Source organism: Sus scrofa, chromosome 3, assembly GCF_054392235.1.
Source record: "Sus scrofa isolate SSC_HxYL_T2T_F1_AM1 chromosome 3, Sscrofa_HxYL_maternal_Yorkshire_Landrace_v2.0, whole genome shotgun sequence".
In the NCBI taxonomy this organism is placed as follows: Eukaryota; Metazoa; Chordata; class Mammalia; order Artiodactyla; family Suidae; genus Sus; species Sus scrofa.
Window position 1 is genome coordinate 82,450,058 of NC_139385.1, and position 26,872 is coordinate 82,476,929.

General features: G+C 35.2%; 1 protein-coding gene across 3 annotated transcripts in view; it reads left to right on the plus strand.

Moving 5' to 3' along the window:
• The window catches only part of EXOC6B (exocyst complex component 6B), a 607,614-nt gene that overhangs the window by 340,071 nt on the left and 240,671 nt on the right, over window positions 1-26,872 (plus strand). For 2 of the 3 annotated variants that reach the window (XM_085018912.1, XM_085018911.1), the window contains exons 17-18: window positions 3,892-4,026; window positions 15,293-15,472. In XM_085018912.1, the coding sequence (XP_084875038.1) occupies window positions 3,892-4,026; window positions 15,293-15,472 (315 nt within the window). Of the gene's footprint in view, window positions 1-3,891; window positions 4,027-15,292; window positions 15,995-26,872 lie in introns of all 3 variants that reach the window. The other variant, XR_014841692.1, reaches the window with a different exon arrangement.

A 26,872-nucleotide genomic window follows, 5' to 3' on the forward strand; every position in this document is an offset into this window, starting at 1 on the left:
GTGGTGTGGAGAGGGGTCATTTTCTTGGTTTGGATTAGTCCATTTGGAGGTTCAGTACACTAAATTCTCTGCTTTGGGAAATAGTATTGACCCTAGTATAAGTAGATGTATGTACCCCAGAAGTCGTTTATAACTGGGGATAGAAACCTCTTCTTGGAATTCAGGACTAGTTTTAAACTGTTGAAAGAAAGTGATGAAGACATTTTCTTTTCTGGAGTTTGTCAATAACTTAAGCATCTATCTGTGATCCTGGTTCAGACTCTGCGCGGTGTTTGGAGCAGGGTTGGAAAGGAGGTGACCTCCATAGTGTAATCTTTGCCTTCCTCATTAGATTCTCTTGGATGCTGAGAAGGAAAGACAGAAGAAATATCTTCTTCTTAATGATTTTTAGCATAAGTGACTTCTGTCATTTTGTTTTGAGAGGCATTTGCTTTATAAAACTGTTTTCTTTTTTAGATGATTCTCATAGAACTTCACTTTATATAAGACATAACGCGGAGTTCCTGTCCTGGCTCAGTGGTTAACGAATCTGACCAGGAACAATGAGGTTGCGAGTTCGATCCCTGGCCTTGCTCAGTGGGTTAAGGATCCGGCGTTGCCATGAACTGTGGTGTAGGTCACAGATATGGCTTGGATCCCACGTTGCTGTGGCTGTGGGGTAGGCCGGTGGCTATAGCTCCTATTGGACCCCTAGCCTGTGAACCTCCATGTGCTGCAGGTGTGGCCCTAAAAAGACCAAAAAAAAAAAAAAAAAAAAAAAAGACATAATTCACATCTTAATATGTTTTTAGTTCCATGAAAACTGTTTTCTTTTTAGATGATTCTTATAGAACTTCACTTTATATAAGACATAACGCTTATCTTAATATGTTGTTAGTTCCATATCCTTGAAACAGTAAGGACAGTTTGGATATCTGCAGTGGTATATATTTTTGTAAGAGAGTGGGAAGTAGGGGGTAAAAATATCAAAGGAGCTCCATCCAACTCTGATGGAAGTTGATGTCTGAAATTGCTCCATTTCATCCTTAAGTTCAAAATTACTCCCGAAGCATCTGGCTTTACATTTGTAAATGCCCTTGTAAGGATTTTGGTTAGCTGTCATTCAGGAGTAGACATCACTTAGACCTCATTAACAGACAATATTCCCTTAGATAATGACATGGTATCTACTGGAATCTAGAGTGTTTTAATAGTCTATTCTATGCTCAGCAATGAAACATTTCAAAAGTGACTGACAGCCAGTTGATGTAATTCATGATGATCTTTTGTGTTGACAGATCTTTAAAAAGTCATGGGAAATTACTACTGTACCCAGTGAAGCCGCCTCCTTTTTTTTTTTTTTTTAAACTGCCAATATCCTGCAAAACATGACAATTTTCTCTTTGACTGCCACTGTTTTTTATTTCTATAACATGACATGATTCCTCCTTATTATTAGAATTTCTTTTGATAGATAGAATGTGTTCCCTCTATGTAATGCTGATTTTAAAGTAGAAGTTTTCAGTTCCCCAAATTAACTCTCTTACTTTTCTGACATCCGCATCAAGACAACCTTGCCAGTAGCCACTTTCCCACTCATGAAGAAGAGTGATTTAATGTAAACCATTTAAATATTTTAAATGATTTAAGTCTTCTTCTGAAAGAGAAACATGTTGAAAGGAAGAGGGTGAGGAATTAATTATTTTGATGAATGTTTTTTTTCCTAAAGAACTCTAAAGTTAAAAAGCTGGTGTCTTGGGTAATTTTATAGGTGATAGTATTTGTGTCCAAAACACAAAGTCTCCAGATTCAAACTACTGAATGAATGGAAAGGGACTAGTAATTAATATGAACTTGTCTGATGAGTTGTGGGGAATAATACAAAAATTTAGTCCTAATGTTTCCCTAAATTTTCGTCTTTAATTGGGTCTTTGACCTTTGTCTTCATGTTTCAAAAGCAGCTGTTTTTTTCCTCAGATATTCTGGCTAACCTTGGGTGGGGAGTAGAAGTTAACTTTTTTCCTTACTCTAATCTATTGCTAAAGCATTGTCATTATGAGTTGAGTTAACATATATTTTTGGACAATGAGCTGTGTATTTATCCCTGGGCTTAGTGCTGTTGAGATGGTAAGAATGTATTTTCTGACTATAGTCCTATTAATCATTTTGTTTAATATTTTGCGGCATAATACAGTGACTTCTATATAATTCTACCTTCTAGACATTGTTTTGAAGTATCATTTTATTATAAAAATGTGTAGTACTTCCTTTCATCTTTAATTCCAATTCCCCCCTTGGGTCATCAGCCCATTCTCCCTGGGATTAAAATTTCATCCATCGCCTTATATACCAAAACTACCCATATGTGCCACAACCTTACCACTTGACTTATTCTTGTAAAAAGGAAAAGTTAAAGATGTAGAAAAAGAAGACCCCCCAAAAAAAGTTCATTCCACTTTTTAAAAAAATTTCTTTTAGGCTTGAAAATATGAATACCTTATTATATCATTGAAATAAGTATAGTAGTTGTCACTCCTTTAAAATTTAACATACTTTTTTACATAGAGTAGAATCAAAGCATGGAGAGGTCTTGTTGATGTTAGACCCTGAATCTGATAGTTCAGCCTAAGGAACAGAAACCTGCAGCACTTCAGGGCTGCCCATCTTATGCTTATGCTAAAAGGCGCTAGACAGGCCCATTACTTGAAGGTTGATGACTTTGATTTGAATCCCTTGTTTTAAATGTAATGTGATCTAGAGAAAATTATTTCATTTTTGTTTATCTTACAGTAGAATGGAAGTAATAACTATTCTTACTTCTTCAGGTTGCTGGGAAAACAATGTAAGAAAATGAATCATGAAGTATTTTACAAACCTTAATTCTATACTGACCATAATATTCTTTCTCCTTCTCCTCTCAAAGTAATTTATAGATGACTCTTTATGTTATCAGTACTGTCATCTTTAAGGATCTGTTCCATAAGAAAAGGAAAGTAGTATTAACAAAAGGATATTTAATCTTCACAATAACTCTGTGAGTTAGAAATTATTAACATTTTACTGATAAAATTACAGACTTAGAGAAGTTAAGAAACTTTCTTTGGATCAATACTTTATAAGTAATTAATCCTAGTTTCTCTGACTTCAGTGCTCATGTTTTTTCTTCCATAAACTAATGTAGTTTGTTAATATTCTGCAAGCTATTCCAGTATTCCTTTGTTCATTATGCCTACTTTTGAAACTTCTTGCTATTTCAGTCACTCTTGTTTTTTTTTTTTTTTTTTTAAATTGCGAGTTCATTGATTTCATTATTTGGCAGTTATTTACTGCTAGGCACTATGTTAAACACCATCAGTTTTTGATCTTAGTGTAGTTGTTGTCTTTTTTTGTTTGTTTTTTTTGTTTTTTTTGAACAGAAGAAAGCCAGTTTAGGAGTTCCCGTCATGGCTCAGCAGTTAACGAACCCAACTACCATTTATAAGGACATGAGTTCGATCTCTGGTCTCGCTTAGCAGGTTGAGGATCCAGCATTGCTGTGAGCTGTGTTGTAGGTTGCAGGTGCAGCTTGGATCTGGCATTGCTGTGGCTGTGGCCTAGGCTAGAGGCTACAGCTCCGATTCAACCCATAGCCTGGGAAAAAGAGACAAAAAAAAAAAAAAAAAAAAAAGAAAGCTAGTTTAAATAGTGACAATTGCTTTGATAGTAGTTGGAATTACAAGGTTCTTTGGGAAGTTAGGAAAGGCTTCATGGAGGAAGTGATACCTAAGCCTGTGCTGTAGCATACTTTTTATAGAAAACAGATTGTTTCTGCCATTATGCGTTTTGTTTTTCTTATACCATCAGATGCATATTGAGCCATTCATTATGGTGTAGATACTCAAAAGACAATTACATGTTCTCGTTATTTTCTAGCTTGTCCAGATTATTATCAATACAACCCACTTGGAGAAATCCTGTAAGTACTTGGAAGAATTCATCACCAATATCACTAATGTGCTTCCAGAGACAGTACACACCACCAAGCTCTATGGCACTACAACTTTTAAGGTGAGAAAGCCCTGTATTACTATAGAAGTGCTTCTGTGGGCTGGGGCATTCTACCTAATATGGTGTTGTTTTTGCAATAGATCATACATGGTCTTGAGAATAAATACTCATGATTTTCTTAGAAAAACAAGTATTAATGAGAATTTTGAAGAGAAAATCATGGACTTGGAGAAGAGACTTGTGGTTGCCTGATGGGAGGGGGAGGGAGTGGGAGGGATCGGGAGCTTGGGCTTATCAGACACAACCTAGAATAGATTTATAAGGAGATCCTGCTGAATAGCATTGAGAACTATGTCTAGATACTCATGTCGCAACAGAAGAAAGGGTGGGGGAAAAAACTGTAACTGCAATGTATACAGCTAAGGATGACCTGACCCCCTTGCTGTACAGTGGGAAAATAATAAAAAAAAAAAAAAAAAAAAAAGAATCCATATAAAAAAAAAAAAAAAGAATTTTGGTGTGCTTAAACAAACTAATACCTACAAATGTGTCCACTAATTCTTCCTTATATTTTATACATGAAAATGGCTATTTCCTCAGTTGACTTCCTGATAGTCAAGGATTCTTAAGAATGGTCTAGATAATAGTAGTTATAATTGAAATCAACATCAATTAAAAGTTATATTTATCAGTCCTTTCCTATGTCTGGTGTCCTTTTTTTTTTTTTTTTTAACCCTACTTTTTAGTGAGGAAGTTCTGTCTCTTGCTATTGTAGTTAGCAGTTTTATAATCATCTCACAAGATGAAAGCACTAGTTTTCATCTAATGTTGGATCAAATAGGAAGAATGACACTCTTGTAGAGCAAAAGAAGAACTGACGGTAGATGAGTTTCTGGAGAGTAAGTGCCTTTATGTTAAAGAGCCTTAGGAAAACTCCTTTACACTGCCATGTGAACTTTAAATAAATATTAAGCAGGAAAAAGTAACAGGGCAATATCCTAAACTAGAACAGTAGATTGTGACTTAAAGGACAACACGTATGATTTGGGTTTTTGTTATTGTTATTATTTGATTATTTTAGTTTTGAAACAAATTTATGTCATCATTTTGGAAATCCATAAATTGATGTTATGTTGTTAAAATCATGGCTTATGTCCATGTGTCTGCTTTTTCTTATCATTTTATTCTCTTTCCTTATTTACTGGTATCCTCCCTTTAGAATAGGCTTAATAGAAGTCAGACTTGATTCGAATTGCTTATTACACTTTATGAGATATAAAAGTTTTTGGTATGTGCTCTTTTTCTATGATAAGAAAAAAAATTTGAAAGATCCTGGCCAAAACAATTTTGAGAGAGAAGAGCAAAGATGGGAGCATCACACTTCCTGATTTCAATTATATTATAAAGCTACAGTAATCAAAATGATATGATATGGGCATAAAAACAGACACATAGATTAATGGAATAGATTGGAGAGCCAGGAAATAGACCCATGCGTATGTGGTCAATTAATTTATGCCAAAGGGGCCAATAATATACAATGGGGAATGGCTAGTCTCTTCAATAAATGGTTTTGGAAAAACTGAACAGCCGTATGTGAAAGAATGAGACCATTAATGCAAATTGACTAAAAATGCATTAGAGGCTTGAATATAAGACATAATCCTAGCAGAAAATGTAGGGAGCAGCTTCTGTGACATTGGTTGTGGAGGTGATTTTATAGGCTTGACACCAAAAGCAAAGACAACAAAAGCAAAAATAAAGAAGTGGGACTTTGTTAAGGCAAAAACTTTCTGCAAAGCAAAGGTCACTATCAACAAAATGAAAAAGCAACCAATGGAGTGGGAGAAGTATTTGCAAATTCTGTATCTGATAAGGAGTTAATATCTAAAATATATAAAGAACTCATACAACTCAATAGCAAAACCAAAAAATCTGCTTTAAAAATGGGCAGAGGAACTGAATAGACCTTTTTCCAAAGAAGGCATACAAACAACCAGCATGTAAATGAAAAGATGTTCAACATCACAAATCTTCAAGGAAATGCAAATCAAAACGACAGTGAGATAATACCTCACACATATTAGACGGCTATCATCAAAAAGACAAGAGATAATAAATACTGGCTAGAATGTGTAGAAAAGGAAATCCTGTTCTCTGTTGGTGGAAATATAAGCTGCTACAGCCACTTTGGAAGACAGTATGAAGTCTCCTCAAGAAATTAAGAATAGAGCTATCATGTGATCCAGCAGTTCTACTTCTGGGTGTGTATTCAAAGGAATCAAAATCATTATCTTGAAGAGTTACGTACACTTCCATGTTCATTAATCACAATAGTCAAAATATGGAAATAATATAAGTGTTCACCAACAGATTATATATATATTTTTCTCAGTATATGAATCTGTGTATATCTATCTATGTGGATAGATATGAATATTACTCAGCCATGAAAAATAAGGAAATTCTGCCATTTGTGATAATGGGGATGGACCTTGAGTGCATTATGCTAAGTAAAATAAGCCACACAGAGAAGGAAAAATACTGCATACTATCATTTATATAAGGAATTTAAAAACTAAGAAAAGAAACTCATAGAGACAGTAGAAAAGTGATTGCCAGGTACGGGTGAAGTGGGTTTAGCAATTGAAAGAAAGGTACAAACTTTCAACTGTAAGAGAAATAAGATTGAATGTAAAACAATGTAAAAAATAATTTCCATAGTTGATAATACTATATTGTATAACTGAAATTTGCTAAGAAAATAGAACTTAAATTCTTCCCCCCTCAAAAAAGATAAATATACGAGTTAACCAATGTGTTAAATAACTATATGATGAAAGTTCTTTCACAGTATATGTTATATCATATCACCACAATGTACATTTTAAATATTTTCTTTTTTTTTTGCTTTTTAGGGCCACACCCACGGCATATGGAGGTTCCCAGGCTAGGGGTTGAATCAGAGCTGCAGCTGCCGGCCTATGCCACAGCCACAGCAACTTGGGATCCAAGCCATGTCTGCGACCTACGCTGCAGCTCACGGCATCACTGGATCCCCAACCCACTGAGCGAGACCAAAGATCGATCCCGCATCCTCGTGTATACCAGTTGGGTTCACTTCCACTGCGCCTCAATGGGAACTCCTAAATATTTTCTTTTTTGTTTTTTAAATTAATGATTTTTATTTTTTTCCATTATAGCTGATTTACAGTGTTCTCTCAATTTTCTACTGTACAGCAAGGTGACCCAGTCATACCTACACAAATACATTCCTTTTTCTCACATTATAATGCTCCATGTTAAGTGACTGGATATAGTTCCCAGTGCTATACAGCAGCTAAATATTTCCAATTGTATCTCAGTGAAGCTGAAAAAAAAAATGAGATATTTAACAGTAAAATATTCTTTATATATTTATGATTAGATTAGCTGCTAGAGGAGTTGTATTTTCACAATGTGACTATGGGTTTTTTCAAATCATCTATAAATTACTAAAAACAATTAATTATACAAGATATTATATTGTTATCACTATTTGTAAACTTTTCAATAATATCTTAATTGTATTAATATTGATACCCTTTTAGTGAGGGAAAGACTTAATTAATAAAGAGGCCCTAAATATAAGTATGAAAATGACAAGAGTTTTAGGAATTTCAGGATGACCTTCAATAGTTTCATAGGAATTATAAGTACTCTTAAATGTTAACATTACTATGGAGCATGGTTAATAATTTTTTCAAAAATATTTCTGCATGATTTGCTATGGAAGCCAAAATTTCTCCAGGAAAGAAAATGAGGGAGGGGCTACAGTTGAAGATTCAGCAGAAAATAGGAGTTAGGGATTTAGAATATGGTGTTCATTTATACTTAGTTATCATATGGGGAGTATGTAATATGTACAGCTATTCTTCCTCTAACCCATCTCAATTTTCTTATTTCAGGGGCTTTTCAAATTATGGCCAGAAATCCTCCCAAAGGATGGCTTGTGTATTTTGTTGTTGAGGGAAAATTGCTGAGGGAAAATTAAAGGCAGACAGGAAGCCATAGGGGTTGAGCAGCCAGTTAAATACTTAGTAAAGGAGAAATTCTGGAGACCACTAAATGTCATGTTGACACTGCTTATTGGAAACACGGATTGCTTAAAACACATTGAAAGTTTATTTTTACCAGGACTATTTCAGACTAGCTAACCCAGAACTCAGTATAAACATGGCAATTATAACAGCTACATATTGTGTATTTTCCTAAGCTACTGTTTCCAGAAAACTTTCCTTTGCAGATGGAAACCTTAATTCCGAAAAAGGGGGCAAGAACAATCAGAAGGTCTTTAAGGTATTTTCTTAGAAAATTCCATTTTGTTTTCACCATATGTGACCTAATCAAGCTGGCATCCTTAGCTTTCCTTGTTCATAAAAATTTCCACACTCACAAAAATGAATAAAGATATTTATTAATTTACCTCATCACAAATATAGTGTGTGTGCCTACTATAAAATCTGGTAGATTTTTGGATAGAGGAAGAGAAAATACTTACTCCTTTGGACTTAAGAATTTATAATCTGTGGGGTGAACAAACACTGTAAGTTCTGTAAAAACCTGTGCAGAAAATGCTAGAATACTTCAATAAATACATTCCATTTCTCATTGATTCTATAAGTTTTTAGAAAACATCTACTACATACCAGGCAATAAACCAGTCTCCTGACTTCCAGAGCTTATATTCTAGTGGGGATGATAGATGGTACCACAAACAAAAAATATAATTAATGTCAGATGGGTTAAGAATTCAGAAGGAAAACAAATGACCTAAATGGAATAAGAAATTAATCACTTGAATTTCTGCTAGGTAGGCATTCTAGATAGAGGTAAAGTGCAATAGAAAGTATTGGTATAGTCAAGGTGATTGATATGGAAGGGGGTCAGTGTGGCAGGGATGTGCTTATCCTTGGTGGTACAAATGGTAACAGAAGCGTTGTCAGGAGTCAGATGATTTCTGGACCTGTTGGTCACAGTAAATACTGTTGATTTTATTTTGAAATGAAATGTGAGGCATTAAGAAGATTGGAAATGGTGGTGATAATCTGATTTTTACTGGGTAACAGTGGCTGCTGTGTGGAAGATATGCATGAGGTCTACTAGTAAGAGTGGCAGAGGAGAGTCCAATTCAAAGGTTGTTTGGTGGTCTAGGTAAGAGATGATGGTCACTTGGCCTACAGTGATAGAGGTGGAAGTGGTAAGAAATTTTTTGAATGTAGTGATGGCAAGATTTACTGCTGATTGGGTATGGGGCTATAAGAGAAAGAGTGGAGTCAAGGATAATTCCAAGATTTTTAAACTGGATGAATAGTGATGCTATTAACTGAGGTGGGACTAGCAAGAAAATAACAGATTTGGGAAGTGGCAGTAAAACCAAGAGTTCCATTTTTGACATATTAAGCTTGAGATATTTGGTAGTCATTTATCATAGCGTTATTAAATTGACAGTATAAAGCCATAGTTGGAGATAGAAATTTAGAATTCATAAGGGTAAAGATGGTATTTAATGGTATAGAACTTACTATCTTCTGGAAATTGAATATAGATAAGAAAAAAGATGGGAGGATTAAGCTCCAAGGAAAATCAGCATCAATAGGTCCAGAAGAAGTGAGTGGTGCTTATCTCAGCTGTAAGCCCTTCAAGGAGGATTTACCAGAAAGGGCTCAGTAGGAGGTGTCCAGCAGGAGGATCTTGGAATTAGCAGAAGGTGTATAGACAGAAAAAAGATGAGCAGGGTGTAAGGGACATTTGTAGGAAAGGCAACTTCATGTACAAAAATGAAGTAATGAAATAAGACCAGGCATTGCAATGTAGGATACGGGTAGCAATGAGAAAAGTAGGTAAATGCCGACTTCTGAAGCACTTTGTTATATAATGATAGATAATTTGGACTACTAAATTACCCTACTAAAGTCATTGAGAGACTTCAGGCCAGGCTGTGTTGCACTTTAAAAAAATCATCGTTTACCTTGTCTAATGAGAAAGAAAGAAGAAAGTAAACAGGAGAGAAGTACTGAAGGAAGGGTGGAAGGAAGGAAAGGAAGGAGAAAAGAAAGAAGAAAGAAGGGAATAAATAAATCACACTTACTTGAAATTCATAATCAGGGAAAATTAAATACCCAGTATACTTTGTGTAACTCATTGTTAATTGTGGATTTATAGGAAAAGAATTGATTAAAGAGTGATTCAAGAAGACATAGAAAATTGACTAGTACCTATGAAAAATATGCAAAAGTTATTAAAGACTTCTTACAATTGAGGAAGATTCACACGATTTCACCAGTGAATTCATTTGGGCTTTCACAGAACAGACACACACACACACACACAAACACACACACACACACACAACTTGGTTATATATATGATTCAGTATATGTCACTTTGCTTCACACCAGAAACTAACACAACATTGTAAGTCAACTAAACTTCAATAATAATTTTAAAATAGACAAGAGGTAACAAATGCTTATAAGGATGTGGAGAAAAAGGAATCATTGTACACTGTCAGTGGGAATGTAAGCTGGTATAGCCACTATGGGAAATAGTATAGTGGTTCCCCAAGAAATTAAAAATAGAACTACCATATAATCCTGCAGTTCCACTTATGGGTGTATATTCAAAGAGTCAAACTGTCTTGAAGAGTTATGTATATTTCCATGTTCATTACAGCATTAATCATGGTAGTCAAGATATGGAAACAATCTAAATATCTATCAATGGATGGATAAAGAAATTATACACAGACACACACAAACACACACACACATACACACAACATACACACATTGGAATTTCATTCAGTCTTTAAATAGAGGAAAATCCTAGTCATTTATAAAAACACGGGTGAATCTACAAGATATTATGCTACATGATTTAAACCAGACAGAGAAGGAAAAATAGTTCATAGTATCACTTATATGTGAAATTTTTAAAAAAAAGTTGTATTCATAGAAATAGTAGAACAGTCATTGCCAAGGGTTGGGGGTGAGGGAAATAGGGAGAGGTTGGTGGAAGGTAGCAAGCTTCCAATTATAATATGAATAGGTTCTGACGTTCTAGTATATGACAATGTGACTATCGTTGATTACACTGTATTGTATAAATGATAATTGCTAAGAGAGTAGAATTTAAATGTTCTCACACAAAAAATAAATATGTGAAGTGATGGATGTCTTAATTTACTTGATGTGGGAAATTCTTTTGCAATGTATACCTATATTTAATCATTATGTTGTACGTTTTAAGTATCTTACAGTTTGTCAATTATACCTTAATAAGCTGAAAACAGTGTACCTAATATTTACGGTTGAAATTTTACCATCTCTCTATAGTATTCTCCAGAAAATAGAAGCAAAAAAATATTTCCTAACTCACTGTATGAGGCCAGCATTACCCTGATACCAACCAGACACATTAGAAATGAAAACTAGACTAGTATTTCTCATGAACATAGATGTAAAATCTTCAACAAAGTATTATCAATTTGAATCCAACAGTGTATCAGAATTATATACTATAACCAAGTAGGATTTATTCTGGGTCTGTAGGGCTCATTTGGCATAAAAAATCAATGAGTGTAATCCATCATATCAATAGGCTAAAGAAGAACAGTCATTGGGAGTTCCCACAGTGGCTCAGCAGTATTGAGACTGACTAGTATCCATGAGGATGCAGGTTCGATCCCTGCCTTGTTCAGTGGGTTAAGGATCTGGCATTGCCATGAACTGTGGTGTAGGTCACAGACTTGGCTCGGATGCAGCATTGCTGTGACCAGCAGCTGCAGTTCTGATTTGACCCGTAGCCCTGGGAACTTCCATATGCTGCGCATGGGGCCCTAAAAAAGCAAAAACAATAAGAATAAGAATCGTAGAAACATATCCATAATTGTAGAAAATGCATTTGACAAAATCTAACACCTATTCATGAAAAAATCTCTCAGCTAACTAGAGAGTGGCCTTCCTTAGCTTGATAAAGAGCATCTACAAAGTCGTATGGGTAACATCATATGTGGTAGATAGAAAGTGGAAGCCTTCCCGTTAAAAAGGACTTGGGATAAAAGATTTACAAATTGGGAAGGTAGAAATATAAATGACCTTGTTTACAGAGGACCTGATTGTCCAAGTAGAAAATATGAAAGAATTAACAACAACAAAAATACCTGGAAGTAATCAGCAAGATTCAGGATATGCTTGATACACAAAGTCATTTGTTTTATCATTATACCAATAGTGAACAAGTGAAATTTGTAGTTGAAAACACAATAACATTTATATTAATAGTGAAAAAAGAGAGAAGTCGATGTAATTCTAATAAAATAAACAAGATAAGTTTCCTTTTACAAGGAAACCTGTAAAACTCTGATAAAAAGAACTCAGTGAGTTGCCATCATGGCTCAGCGGAAATGAATCTGACTAGCATCCATGAGGATGCAGGCTTGATCCCTGGCCTTGCTCAGAGGGTTAAGGATCTGGCATTGCCATGAGCTGTGGTGTAGGTCGCAGATGCGGTGCGGATCCTGTGTTGCTGTGGCTGTGGTATAGGCCAGCAGCTACAGCTCTGATTCAGCCCCTAGCCTTGGAACCGCCATATGCTGCAGATGAAGGCCTAAAAAGACAAAAGAAAAAAGAAAAAAAAAAAATTTGAGTTTGTTAAACTCGAAACATTTGAGTTAATTGAGTTAAGAATTAACTCCAATGAGATCATGGATGTACATGTAAAACAGAACACTGGTTAAACCCCTTGAAGATGGCATAAGGGAAAATGTTAGTAACCTTGGGTTTGGCTATGACTTTTTTGATACAACAACCAAAACATGATCCTTGAAAGAAAGTATTCGTAAGTTAGACTTCCTTAAAATGAAAAGCTTCTTCTGTAGAAAAGACACTGTTAAGAGAATGAAAAGTCAAGGAGAAAATGTTTGCAAAATGCATATCTAATAAAGGAATTTTATATCCAAAATATACGAAGAATTGTTAAAACTCAACAATAAGAAAATTTAAAAAGTGGATTTAACATGGATTCACTTTAAAAGTGGGCAAAAGCTCCGAATAGATATCAGATGGAGAGGGAATTATAAATTAAAACAGCAGTGAGATACCACTGTATAGCTCTTAAAATGGCTAAAACCCAAAACCCTGACAACAGCAAATATTGGAGCAGTTACAGCTCTCGTTCATTGTCGGCGTTAATGCAAAATGGTAGTGTTATTTTAGAAGACTGTCACATTCTTATAAGGCTAGCAGAAGTAGTCTTATCATTCATTTCACCAGTCATGCTCCTTGGTAGTTATCCAAGTGAGTTGAAACCTTAAACCACACAAAAACTTACACTAATGGTTACCACAGTTTTATTCATAGTTGCTAAAACTTGGAAGCTACCAATAGAATAGGTGAATGGATAAACAAATGGTGATACAACTTGACAATGGAATATTATTCAATGATGAAAAGTAATGAACTATCAAGCCACAAAAAGACACGAAGGAAACTTAAGTGCACATTACTAAGCAAAATAAGCCGATCTGAAAAGGCACACACATGCTTTTAAGACATTCCAGAAAAGGTCAAGTTTTGGAGAAAGTTAGAAAAAAGAAAATCCGTTGTTTCCAGAATTTGGGGGGATGAGCAAAGGTGGATAGAGCAGAGTGGAATTTTAGGTCAGGGAAGCTATCCTATATGATTCTGGAATGATAAATACATGAGGTGTTTTTTAGTACCTATAGAACTGTACAATGCAAATAGTAAATGATGATGCAAATTATGGACTTTAGTTAATAATAAAATATCAACATTGGGTCATCTGTTGTAATAGATGTTCTACAACAATGCAAAGGCTTTTTAAATAGGGGAAACAGTAGGAAGGGCCCAGGGCTTCATTATCTGCAAATGCTCTGTACTTTCTGCTCAATTTTTCTTTAAGCCCAGATTTCTCAAATATGATGTTTATTGATGAAAAGAAAATTTAGTAAAATGGGAATTTAAGGTCAGTATTATATTATTACACACATATGTAAAGATGTAAGCAAAGAAATGCTCTTGAAACACTGTTCAAATAAATAAACATAGCCAATTCCTATATATAGTATGTAAATACCTTGCAAAATTATGCAGCCATTAAGAAGGTGAAAATAGAGATGAGGGAATGATTTAGAATAGAATTTTGAGGTTAGAATTTGTGGATCATAGTGACTGAATATGGAGGAGTAAGTGGAATCTGATATGTTGCTTAGATCTCTTCCTTGGACTGAATGAACAGGTGAAGAGTGGGGATTATGATCATTCTAGACCTGGAATGTGTTTAAAGTATCCTTTGTGTCATATGCGCAGGAAGCAATCAGATGTATGGGTCTTTAACAAGCATAGATTTGGACAGAGATAGTGGAAGCCATAAGAGGTGATGAAATCACCCAGTGAAAGTGTGAAGATTGGAGACCAGAAAGGTCAAGGTAAAACCATGTCCTGAATGTCAATGGAGAAGAGGGTTATAGCAGAGAAGTTTTAATAGAGATCAAGAAAGATCAGCTGAAAAATGAATATTCGGTGTGGTAGCACAGAGGTCATGGGTTACTCTGGAACAGTCCATGTTGATGGGTTGTTAGCATTGCAATGTAGGCTTTTTTGTCCTGAAAATGTTTTCCTTGAACTTTAGTCCCATTACACTTCTCAGAACCTTTTATATGCCAGTGTACTTCTTGAATCTTTTAAAAAAGGGTTTCCCCAAACTTATTTGATCTAGGAACTCTTTTGCTGTTGTTTAAGCATTTTTCAGGACTAGTGTTCATTGAGCACAGTATTGGAAACATCAGAGTGTACCATTCTTTGAAGAAACTTGATTACAGAGTATCTAGAAAGGTAGGATAGTAACTTGTGGGAAATACAGCATTAAAGTTGAAACTTCAGGATACTTACAGTAAGCAAAGTGCAGAGTCTAGTGATTATAAGAGAGGTTGAATTGCAGGAAGGGAGGTTCTTGGAGTCCCAGAAGAGAAGAAAGAGAATAAAATCCTGGGAACAAGTGTAGTTTTGAACTGAAATAAGAAAGTGAAAAGAATGTGGATAGCCAAGGGCAGTGAAGGAAACTAATCTGTTTGATGAACCCAAATAATAGCTTGTCTTGCAGACACGAAAATGGAAGAGGCTTCATGGTGCTTTTGAAAATAGAGGAAGTAATGGATATTGTGATATTAACAGTTATGTTACTTAATTTGAGTTGTCCCCAAGGAGAAATTTCTGCTTTACTTTACTGGAAGTCTGAATGATTATTAAAATTTCATATTTCACAGGATGCCAGACATGCAGCTGAAGAGGAGATTTATACCAACTTAAACCAGAAGATTGACCAGTTTCTACAGCTGGCTGACTATGACTGGATGACAGGAGATTTGGGCAACAAAGCTAGTGATTACCTAGTAGACCTCATTGCCTTTCTTCGTAGCACCTTTGCTGTATTCACACACCTTCCTGTAAGTGACAGTTTCTTTTATTTTGTCTGTCATATACAAGAATGTTTTCTTAAAATTAAGGTTGGTGAAAGGTATTTGTTTTTGCTTTAACTAGTTGGGAAACTGTGGATTTAAAAGCTCACACTATAATTGTAATCATTCCTTAACAAGATTTAGAGACTTCTCCCATCATCTTTGCATTGTCATTTACATTTTTTATTCTCAAAATAATTCCTAATATTATGTTTATTTGCATCCTTCCTAACTTCAAGGTAATTTGTGCAAATACGTGAATACCTTGGTAGATGTATAGGAGAAACTTAGGAGTTAGAATTGTAGATATATATCTTTTATATCTAGAATGTCCATTAAAAGTTATTCTTATAAGCGCAAATTCTCTGGTGAAATTACCTTTTTTTTTTTTTTTGTCTTTCTGCCTTTTCTAGGGCTGCTTCCCGCGGCATATGGAGGTTCCCAGGTTAGGGGTCCGATCGGAGCTGCAGCTACCGGCCTACGCCAGAGCCACAGCAATGCGGGATCTGAGCTGCAACTGCAACACACACCACAGCTCATGGCAACACCAGATCCTCAACCCACTGAGCAAGGGCAGGGATTGAACCCGCAACCTCATGGTTCCTAGTCGGCTTCGCCAACCACTGCGCCATGACAGGAACTCCCTATCCATCTTTTTTTCTAATTTGTTTATCTTTTCTCTATTTTCTTGAGCTTATTTATAATAGCATTTTTAAAAATGAAATGTAGTTGATTTACAATATTAGTTTTAGGTATACAGTGTAGTGATTCAGTATTTTTACAGATTATATGCCAATTAAAGTTATTACAAGATAATGGCTATAATTCCATGTGCTATGCAATATATCCTGTTGTTTACCTGTTTTATACATCATAGTTACAGTTCTTAATCTCTTTTTCCTTGTTCTTCCCTCTTTCCCCCTCCCCTCTGGTAACTACTAGTTGGTTTTTGTTAGTTTTGCAAAATACATTCTTTTTTAACACTCCACGTGTAAATAATATTATATAGTATTTGCCTTTGTCTGACTTAGTTCCATTCATGTTGTTGCAAATAGCAAACTTTTATATCTTTTATGGCTAAATAGCCTTCTATTGTGTATATATCATATCTTTGTCCATTCATGTATTGATAGGAACCTAGATTGCTTTCATATCTTGGCTATTATAAATGATGCTGCTATGAACATTGGGGTGCATGTATCTTTTTCAATGCGTGTTTTCATTTCTTCAGATATATACTTAGGAGTTTAAGTGCTAGTTCTATTTTCAGTTTTTTGAGGACCCTCCATACTATTTTTCATTCCAACCAACAGTGTACAAGATTTCCCTTTTCTCCACATCATCTCCAACATTTGTTTGCAGACATTTGAATCATAGCCATTCTGCAGATAGGAGGTGATATCTCATTATTTTGATTTGCATTCTCTGATGATTAGCAATGTTGAACGTCTTTTCATGTCCTTGTTAGCCACCTGTATGTTTTCTTTCGTAAAATGTCTATTCAGATCTTCTACCCATTTTTTTCTAGTTGAATTGATTTTTTTTCGATATTGAGTTATGCGAGCTGTTGGTGTATTTTGGATATGAACCCCTTGTCAATGCCATATTCCGCAGATACTCTCCCATTGTGAGGTTCTTTTCTTTTGTCAATGGTTTCCTCTGCTATGCAAAAGCTTTTAATTAGGTCCCATTTGTGTATTTTTGCTTTTATTTCTTTTGCCTTAGGACACTGCAAAAAACATATTGCAGTGACTTCTGTTAAAGAATATCCTTCTAAGAGTTTTATGGTTTCAGTCTTTAGATCTTTATTCATTTTGAGTTTATTTTTAACATATGAAGTGAGGAGATGTTCTAATCTCATTTTTTACAGTTCACTGTCCAGTTTCCCCAGCACGCTTATTGAAGAGACTGTCTCTTGACCCATGTGTCTGTTTTTGTGTCAATGAAATGCATTTTAGCTTTGTAGTATAGTCAGAAGACCAGGAGGATACCCTCTAGCTTTGTTCATTCCTTTCATAATTGTTATGGCAATGCTTGGTATTTTATGGTTCCATATAAACTTTACAATTGTTCTAGTTTTATGAAAAATGTCATGAGTAGTTTGATAGCAATTGGATTAAATCTCTAGATAGCTTTGGGTAATGTGGACATTTTAACAGTATTAATTCTTCCAATTTAAGAGCATAGGATAGCTTTCCATTTCTTTCTGTCATCTTCAATTTCTTTCATCAATGTTTTATACTTTTCATAGTCTTTCACCTCCTTGCTTCAGTATTCCTAGGTGCCTTTTTCTTTTTGATTCAATTTTTAACAGGATTTAAAAATTTTTTTCTCTTCCTGAGAGTTTGTTATTAGTGTTTGGAACAGCAACAGATTCTGTATATTTTGTCCTGCATATTTATTGAATTATTTATTAGTTCTAATTCTTTTGGTGGAATCGCGAGGGTTTTCTTTATAAAATATCATCCCATCTGCATATAGTGACTGTTTTACCTCATCTCCTCCAATTTGGATGCCTTTTATTTCCTTGACTTGTTTGATTGCTGTGTCTTGGACTTCCAGTACTATATTATATAGAAATGATAAGAGTGAGCATCCTTTTCTTGTTCCTGAATTTAAAGGAAAGGCTTTCATAGCTTTCACCAGTGAATATGATGTTAATTGTAGGTTTGTCATAAATGGCCTTTATAATGTTGAGATATGTTCCTTCTACAACAACTTTGATGATAGCTTCTATCATGATTAGATTTTTTTTTTTTCTCCTGTCCTTTTAAGGCAGCACCCACAGCATGTTTCTACATGCTTAGTTCAGGCTAAGGGTTGAATCAGAGCTGTAGCTGCTGGCCTACACCACAGCCATAGCAATGCAGAATCCGAGCTGCATGTATGACCTACACCACAGCTCATGGCAATGCCAGATACTTAACCCACTGAGAGAGGCCAGGGATCAAACCTGCATGCTCGTGTATGCTAGTTCCTGAGCCACGACAGGAACTCCCTAGATACTGCATTTTGTCTAATGCTTTTTCTGCTTTTATTGGGATGATCATGATCTTTATTCTTCCGTTTGTTAATGTGGTGTTAGCACATTGGTTGATTCACAATCAATCCGTGCTTCCCTTGAATAGATCCAACTTGAGCATGTTATATGATCCTTTTAATATATTGCTGGATTCAGTTTGCTAATATTGTGTCAAGGATTTTTGGATCTGTATTCATCAAAGATATTGGCCTATAGTTTTCTTTTATTGTATTGTCTTTGTCTAGTTTTGGAATCAGGGTAATAGTGGCCTCATAGAATAAATTTGGGAGTTTTCCATTCTTTTCCTTTTTTTGCTATAGTTTGAGAAGGGATAGGTATTAGTGCTTCTTTATGTTTGGTAGAATTCCCTGTGAAGGTGTCTGGTCCTGGACTTTTGTTTGCTAGGAGTTTTCCTACTACAAATTCAATTTCACTACTATATCAAATCTGTTCAAATTGTCAGTCCTTGCAGGACTTATGTTACTAGGAATATGTCCATGTCTTCTAGAGTGTCCAGTATGTTGGATTATAACTGTTCACAGCATTCTCTTATGATTTTTTTTATATCTCTGTGCTGTCAGTTGTTATTTCTCCTGTTTCATTTCTTATTTTGTTTATGTAAATCCTCTCTCTTTTCTACTTGGTGAGCATGGCTAAAGTTTTATCAATTTTATCTTTTTAAAAAAATCAGCTCGACTTCATTGATTATTTCTTTCTTCTGTTTTTATCTTCTGTTTTTATCTCCATTTATTTTCTCTCCGATCTCTATTATTCCTTCCTTCTGCTGACTTTTGACTTTTTTCTTCTTTTTCTTTATGTGGTTGACTATGTATTTCAATTTAGGTAAGTTGTACCCATTTTTGAGAAAGGTCTGTATTGGTGTAATCTTCACTTTTAAAACTGTTGCGCATTGCCATGGGTTTTGGAGTGTTATGTTTCCATTTTTATTAATTTCAGGGGATTTTGTGATTTCCTCTTTGATGTGTTCATTGACCAGTTAGTTTTTTCGTCACATGTTGTTTAGTATCACATGTTTGTGTTTTTCCCCTTTTTCGTCCTGTACTTCATTCCTAATTTCATACCATTGTTGTGGGGTAAAATACTTGATATAATATGTGCCCTCTTAAAATTGTTCAGCCTTGTTTTGTGGCTGAGCATAGGATCCATCCTAGAGAATGTTCCATGTGCACTTGATAGAATATGTATTCTTCTGTTTTGGGATGAAATGTGCTGTAGATATTTTTAAAGTTTAATTGTTCTCATGTGTCATTTAGGACCTTATTTATTTTCTGTCATGATGATATGTCCATCGATGTAAGTGTGGAATGAAAGTCCCCTATCAGTACTGTATTATTGTTAATTTGTCTTTATGTCCTTGAACATTTGCTTTATATATGTTCAGGTGTTCCTGTATTTAAAGTGTAATATCCTCTTCTTGTATTGATCCTGTTTTCATTATAAAATGCCCTTCGTTGTCTTGTTATATCCTTTGTTCTAAAGGCTATCTTGTCTTAAATGAGTATTGCTACTCTGGCTTTCTTACTGATTCTGTTTGCATGAAATATCTTCCTTCATTTCCTCACGTTCTTTCTGTATATGTATTTGACTCTGAAGTGAGTCTTGTAGGCAACATTTAGAAGGGTCTTTTAAATTTTTTTTTATTTAATCAACCACAGTATGTCTTTTGATTGGAGCATTTGTCCACTGACATTTAAGATAATTAATAATAGCAATATGGTACTTATTGCCATATCATCACTTGTCTCTGCTCCCCCCATGCTGTGGTGGAGCCACACTGCAGAGCCGTTGTTGCCTATGTGGGTTCTTGAAATGTATTAGGAGTTGAGCTGTGGTCAGGTGCCACCATCAGAGATCTGGACTACTTGTTGATAATGTTGCTTGAGTAAGCACCAACAATAACTGCAGTCTCACCCAGGTTCTACCCAATGACCAGTTGTCTTTGTACCTCAAGATCAAGGTTTCTCCAAGGTCATGGCTGCCCCAGATTCAGTGACCAGCTGTAACATGGAGTTAGCAGCACTGGGGTGTTGGCTTGGCTCAGGCTGAGGCACTCACCAAGGTGATTGTTGGAAACTTGGCAGCCACTAGAGCAGACGTTTTTTCCATCATGCCTAGGAGCAGCCCAACATGTGTGTGCTAATGAGCAGAGTCCAGGCTTTCCACTGCCTTTCTCTTAGTCCCAGTGGCCCTCCAGCCAGCCAAGGGGACTTGTCTTCCCTATATAGGACCCCAGACTGTGAGGTACAGTATTCTCCCTTTTCGCCTGAGTCACTTTCAGGAACATAGGTCCACAACCAAATGCTTTCTTGCCATTCTACCTGAATACTTGTGTATCTTTTTTCTAGCCTTGGTTGTACTAGATTCCTTCTGCTAGTTTCCAGTTACTTTTCAGTGAGAATTGTTCCACATGTAGATGCATTTTTAATATGTTCATGGGGAAATGTGAGCTCCATGTCCTCTTACTTCCACATCATGATCCTCCTCTGCACTTGTTTTTTAAAGACATTTATTAATGCCAGTGTGTAGTTTCACTTATATATTCATTGGATTTGTTCTGAGGTTTTTTTTTAATGATCAGTCATGTGGTGCTATCTCTTCCTAATATTTTTTAGTGTATGTTAGATATTGTTTGTAAAACATGTAGAAGTTCCACATGATAGCTCCCCACTAGAATAGGTTTACCGTTTCCCTTACTAAGTATTTAGAATATGTGAGTGGGTTGTGGTTAGAACCTCATCACCTTAATCCAATCATGGACTGAACCTGGTTGAGCTGGGGTTGCACTTGTACTTTTGCTTGGCCCCTGTTGCTAGGATTTGATTCTTCAGAGCTTTCAGTGACAGCCTGCCACATCACTGTCTCTTCAGTACCAAGAAGACTAGGGACAATTTCTACTTTTCAGAGAAACTTACTTCTTCAGTCCTGCTTTTTACAATTTTAGAATTTGACAAATATCTTGAATAGGAGTCTTACTCAGATTAGCAGTTACCAACAGGAAGAAAATGTGGTTGTTGATTGTCAATATCAATTCGCTACTCCCTCACGAGCTTTCAAGCTCCCATCTGAGATTTTCATGAATCTTTTCACCAGTGAGTCTTTTATTCTGAAATACTGAGACTGCAGGAACTCTTACTTTAGTTTTGAAAAGTTTTGGGTTAGACCCCTATTTTCCTCAGCTGTGTAGCTTTAGAATTCAGAAAATGTCTTGAGAAGAAAGTTGGCCCTCAGATCTCTAATTTTGGCACTTTACCCTCATAGAAGTGACAAAAATTCATTGATTTTTTTTTTTTTTCCTGATAGTTACTCTTTGCCTGGATCCAACCCACATTCTCAGTTGGTTCCTATTCCTAGGTTTGCCAAATGCCTCCAGGGACAGCATCAGATCCTTAGCTAAGCTTTAACAGGTCTGCCCTCTTTGCAGTTTTATTCCCTTTAGTCTTCTTTGCTTCTCAGCCTTCTGATATGTTTAAATATATATTTTCTCTGAGTTTTTTAATACCTCTTCTAGATTTTATTGGGAGCAGAGGCCTGTAGAAAACTAGGTCATTTCATTAAGATTAAACTTGTTTAATCTTAATACCAAAGCCAGAAAAAGTAGCATAAAAGACAAAACTGCAAACTAATATCACAATTATGAATTAAAAAAATTAAGCAAGTTAATTCAAAATGTTTAAAGAAAGTAGTACTAGAGTGTAGGTTTTACTCTAGAAATGCAAGGATGGTTTGATAATTTAAAATCTGATAATATAATGTATCACATTAGTAGCTGAAGGAGATCAGTATATGATCATCTTTATATATTCTAAAAAGACATTGTGTAACATCCAGCCTGCATTTCTGATTTTTTAAAAAAGTTACTAAAATACAAGCAATATTTCAACAACATGATAAAAACATCTACATGAAATTCAGCAGCTACTATAGGCTTAATAGTAAAACACTAAAAACATTTATTTGCATCAGCATTGGAAGAATGGTGAAGACGCTTCTCACCATTGCTTTAGAATTTCTACCAAATAAACAAGGTAAATTACAAATATTCCAATGATCAATATATATTATCATTATTCATTGATTTTTATTGTGTAAATGGATAACTCGAGAAAATCAACTGAAAAATAATTAGGACCAATAAGACTTTTGGTTACATGGTACGCTTAGAAAACAAATCAACTTCTCTTATATTATCAATACCCTTATGGAAAATGTTGCCCCCAAAGTGCCCTATTTGCAGGTATACGATCTCTGACTATACCTAATAAGTAATATGTAGCATCAGTGTGAAAAACATGTCAGAGAGTAATTTAAAAGATACTTCATTTTGTATAAATACCTATAGTTTCTCAGATGGGAATATTTAATATTGTAGAGAGTTTTCCCCCAAAATTAATCTTACTGAAATTAATATCAAGCAAACTTGATGGTGGTGGAGTATCTTAATGAAATGATTCTAAAATTCACTTAGAGACAAAAATGGACTATATTTTCCAAAAAAATATCAAAGAGAAAATTAATGAATGTGGTCTTTTCCTTTCAAATATATAAATGTTATTATTAACCAAAAATAATGAATTAACATTCTTCCTATACTGTATATATTAAAGGAATAGTTAAATATAAAATCTATAAATATTTCAAAGTATAAGTAAGAATTTAACATATGATAAATATGGCACTTAGCAGTTGGCTGTTACCAGTACTGTCTGCTCATTTGGTTAAAAAAAATATTAAGTCCATATCTCATATATCAAAATGAATTCTAGATCAAATTAATGTTTATCCTTTTTAAAAGAAAGAAATTATGGAGAAGCCAGTCAACATATTAGCAGATATTTCCATTATCTGAAAGGACTCACCATCATAAGGATGACACTAAAAATTGAGATCATTAAGGAAAGGTTAATGATTTGACTACAGAAAATGATTTTTAAAGTACTTAAAAAATATTAATGAAGAAAATAGAATGTAAGCTTATTAGTAAAAACAATTATGTTGAATATTCCCAGAGGTTAATATCTGTAATGTACAAAGTAACACATTCTTTCACATTTAAGAAGAATAAGACACATAACTTGATTGAAAAGTTTGCAGAAGTTTGCAAGGTAAATTAAGTAAAAGAAAGACCGATGACAACATGATCAAAATGTATAATTCTAGTAATAAGATATACATAAACATTGTAGGACAATTTTGCCTATAAACTTGCCAAAGTAAATAAGAAAATCATGACATTCAATATTTGTGATTAATATTTCAGGAAATAGCTATTCTGATACATTTCTGGCAGGTGTATAAATTGGTAGAGCCTTCTTAGCACTTAGTTTTTCAATGTCTCTAATAAGTCTCTTAATATTTCTTTTTTTTTTTTTTTGTCTTTTGTCTTTTTGTTGTTGTTGTTGTTGTTGTTGTTGTTGCTATTTCTTGGGCCACTCCTGCGGCATATGGAGGTTCCCAGGCTAGGGGTTGAATCGGAGCTGTAGCCACCAGCCTACGCCAGAGCCACAGCAACACGGGATCCGAGCCGCGTCTGCAACCTACACCACAGCTCACGGCAACGCTGGATCGTTAACCCACTGAGCAAGGGCAGGGACGGAACCGCAACCTCATGGTTCCTAGTCGGATTCGTTAACCACTGCGCCACGACGGGAACTCCTCTTAATATTTCTTTACTTTTTATCCTGCAGTCCTATTTTTAGGAACTTACCTCAATGAAATCATAGGTTTATTATAAAATTCAGATGTAAATATGTTCAACATAATATTATCTTTTGTATAATTAAGAGTTGGGGATAAATTAAAAGCCCAATAATGGTTATATTACCTAAATAAATTATTGTATATTCACATAATGTGATATAAATCATTCATTAAATTAATATGAATGATATTTATTCATTTCAAATATGTTATTCATCTCTCTCTTTTTTTTTTTTTTTTGTCTTTTGTCTTTTTTGTTGTTGTTGTTGTTATTGTTGCTATTTATTGGGCCGCTCCCGCGGCATATGGAGGTTCCCAGGCTAGGGGTTGAATCGGAGCTGTAGCCACCAGCCTACGCCAGAGCCACAGCAACGCGGGATCTGAGCCGCGTCGCAACCTACACCACAGCTCACGGCAACGCCGGATCGTCAACCCACTGAGCAAGGGCAGGGATCGAACCCTCAACCTCATGGTTCCTAGTCGGATTCGTTAACCACTGCGCCACGACGGGAACTCCTGTTATTCATCTCTTAAATTGAAAAGCAAATTGAAAAATACTGTAACAATATGATCTCATTTTTATTAATATAGATATAGGCACATTAATCACCTGTATCATGTATAGTAAAAATCTAGAATTGTATACCCTAGTTTACCTCTACTCATCTCTGCATAGCCTATAGTTTTCCCCTTTTGTGTATCTGTGTTAAAGAATTATTATTCTGTCATGAAATATTTGATGCTTTTATAATCCTAGGTTTGAAGAAGAATCATTTAGAATCATTTCTCTCTTTCAAGGTATTAAAAAGTTTTATTGATGAAAGACTATTTTTAAATGTGTTTCATATTTTGAAAGGAAAATGGCCAGTGGTATTTTGGTTATTATGTCTCCCCCCTGCATTGTACAGTTATTTGAGTGAGTAAGATTTTGGAATATAGTAAAGTAAGAATACAGTACTTCAAAGTCAAAACTATCCTCTATAGGTGTTCTCTATCCAAATTTCTCTTTTTTAAAATTTCTCTCTTAAAAAATAAAAATGAGCAGTTCCTATTGTGGCTCAGTGGGTTAAGAACCCGGCATGGTGTCCATGAGGAGGTAGGTTCAATCTCTGACCTGCATGAAAATGTCATCCATGTTAATTTAGTGAATGATTTATATCACATTATATGAATATATAATAATTTATTTACATAATACATCATTATGGACTTTTAATTTACTCCCTCTCAGTGGGTTAAGGATCCGGCATTGCCACAAGCTGCGGTGTAGGATGCAGATACAGCTCTGATCCTGTGTTGCTGTAGCGATGGCTTAGGCTGGCATGCAGCTGCAGCCCCGATTCAAATCCTAGCCTTGGATCTTCCACATGCCACGTGTCCAGCCATAAAAAGAGACACTTAAAATAAATATTGCTGTTTATATATGTTATATAATACAGTGGTTTCCATATAATAGCTATCATGTGTCAAAACCGTACTTCAACATCCAGGCCATTTAGAAGTAGTACTCTGAATTAAACTCATGTCTAACTCCAAATACATGCTTTTTCCACCTGTAGAGTTGTGATCTTTGTTACATGGCTGTACTGTAAGTAATTAGTTGAGGGTTTTTCTCTTTTTTTATTTGTTCTGAGGTGCCATTGCTACCTAAATATATAGCCTCTTAGTGTAGATTGAGTTGATCCTATCATTCAGAATCATCTCACCACCTACTATTCAGAATCAAAGTGGGAGGTAATTCACAGCCCTGAAGCCTCAATATGGCTTTCATAATTGCCACATTTCTGTCCTATCTAACATAGAGATCTCTTTCTGAAGCCACACTTTCAGCAAGTAGTCATATTCACCAACCATCATACTCATTAGGATCAAAGTAGAATGACTTCTAAAACTACCCCTTGTTCTGGTTTTCCACAGATGGGAAATAAATCACTTAGCATTTATGTTCATGTTCCCCCACATGCTAGATAACTTCTTCATGGAACCTCATTTTACTGAAATGTATTAGCAAAACAGAGCTGTGTCGGAGATTCACTCTTTTGCATTATTAGCCAAAAATCAGAGTGGAGAGAGCTAGCTAGTTCTGAGAAGGAACCAGAGTCATTCGTCTTTTCATTAATATGGATACTTCTTTTCATTTTAAAAAGTTCCTAGCAAGAATGGCTGTCTGTCAAAGAGGGACTGAATGATAGGAAATATGGATAAGGAAAGAATTGTAAAGAAAAAGCAGAGATTGTCTTGTTCTCTTATGTTTTGAAATCCTTGGTTTTTCTTAGTTCTCAGGGATGTTTTGTCACCACAATAACAATAAAGCTAAAGGTGTATGTCAGTGTGTGTGTGTGTGTGAGGGAGAGAGAGAGAGAGAGAGAGAGAGAGAGAGAGATGATGATGTCCTAGGTTGCACTCCCTTAGACAGGGAATGATCAGGGGGAAATTATTGAAATTTGCAACCATTTCCCCTTGAAGTTTTAGTGAGTGAGGTATCTTACCTCTTTTCATGAGGCACCCAGAAATGATTATAAAAATAAGTTTTTCGACAGTTGGACTTCTAAAATGTTGCTGTGTTCTTTGAATTAACAGATGAGGTAAGCACACAAACATTTCTTCAGGCTCCGATCGTATAATTTACAGTTGCATGCATAGCTACT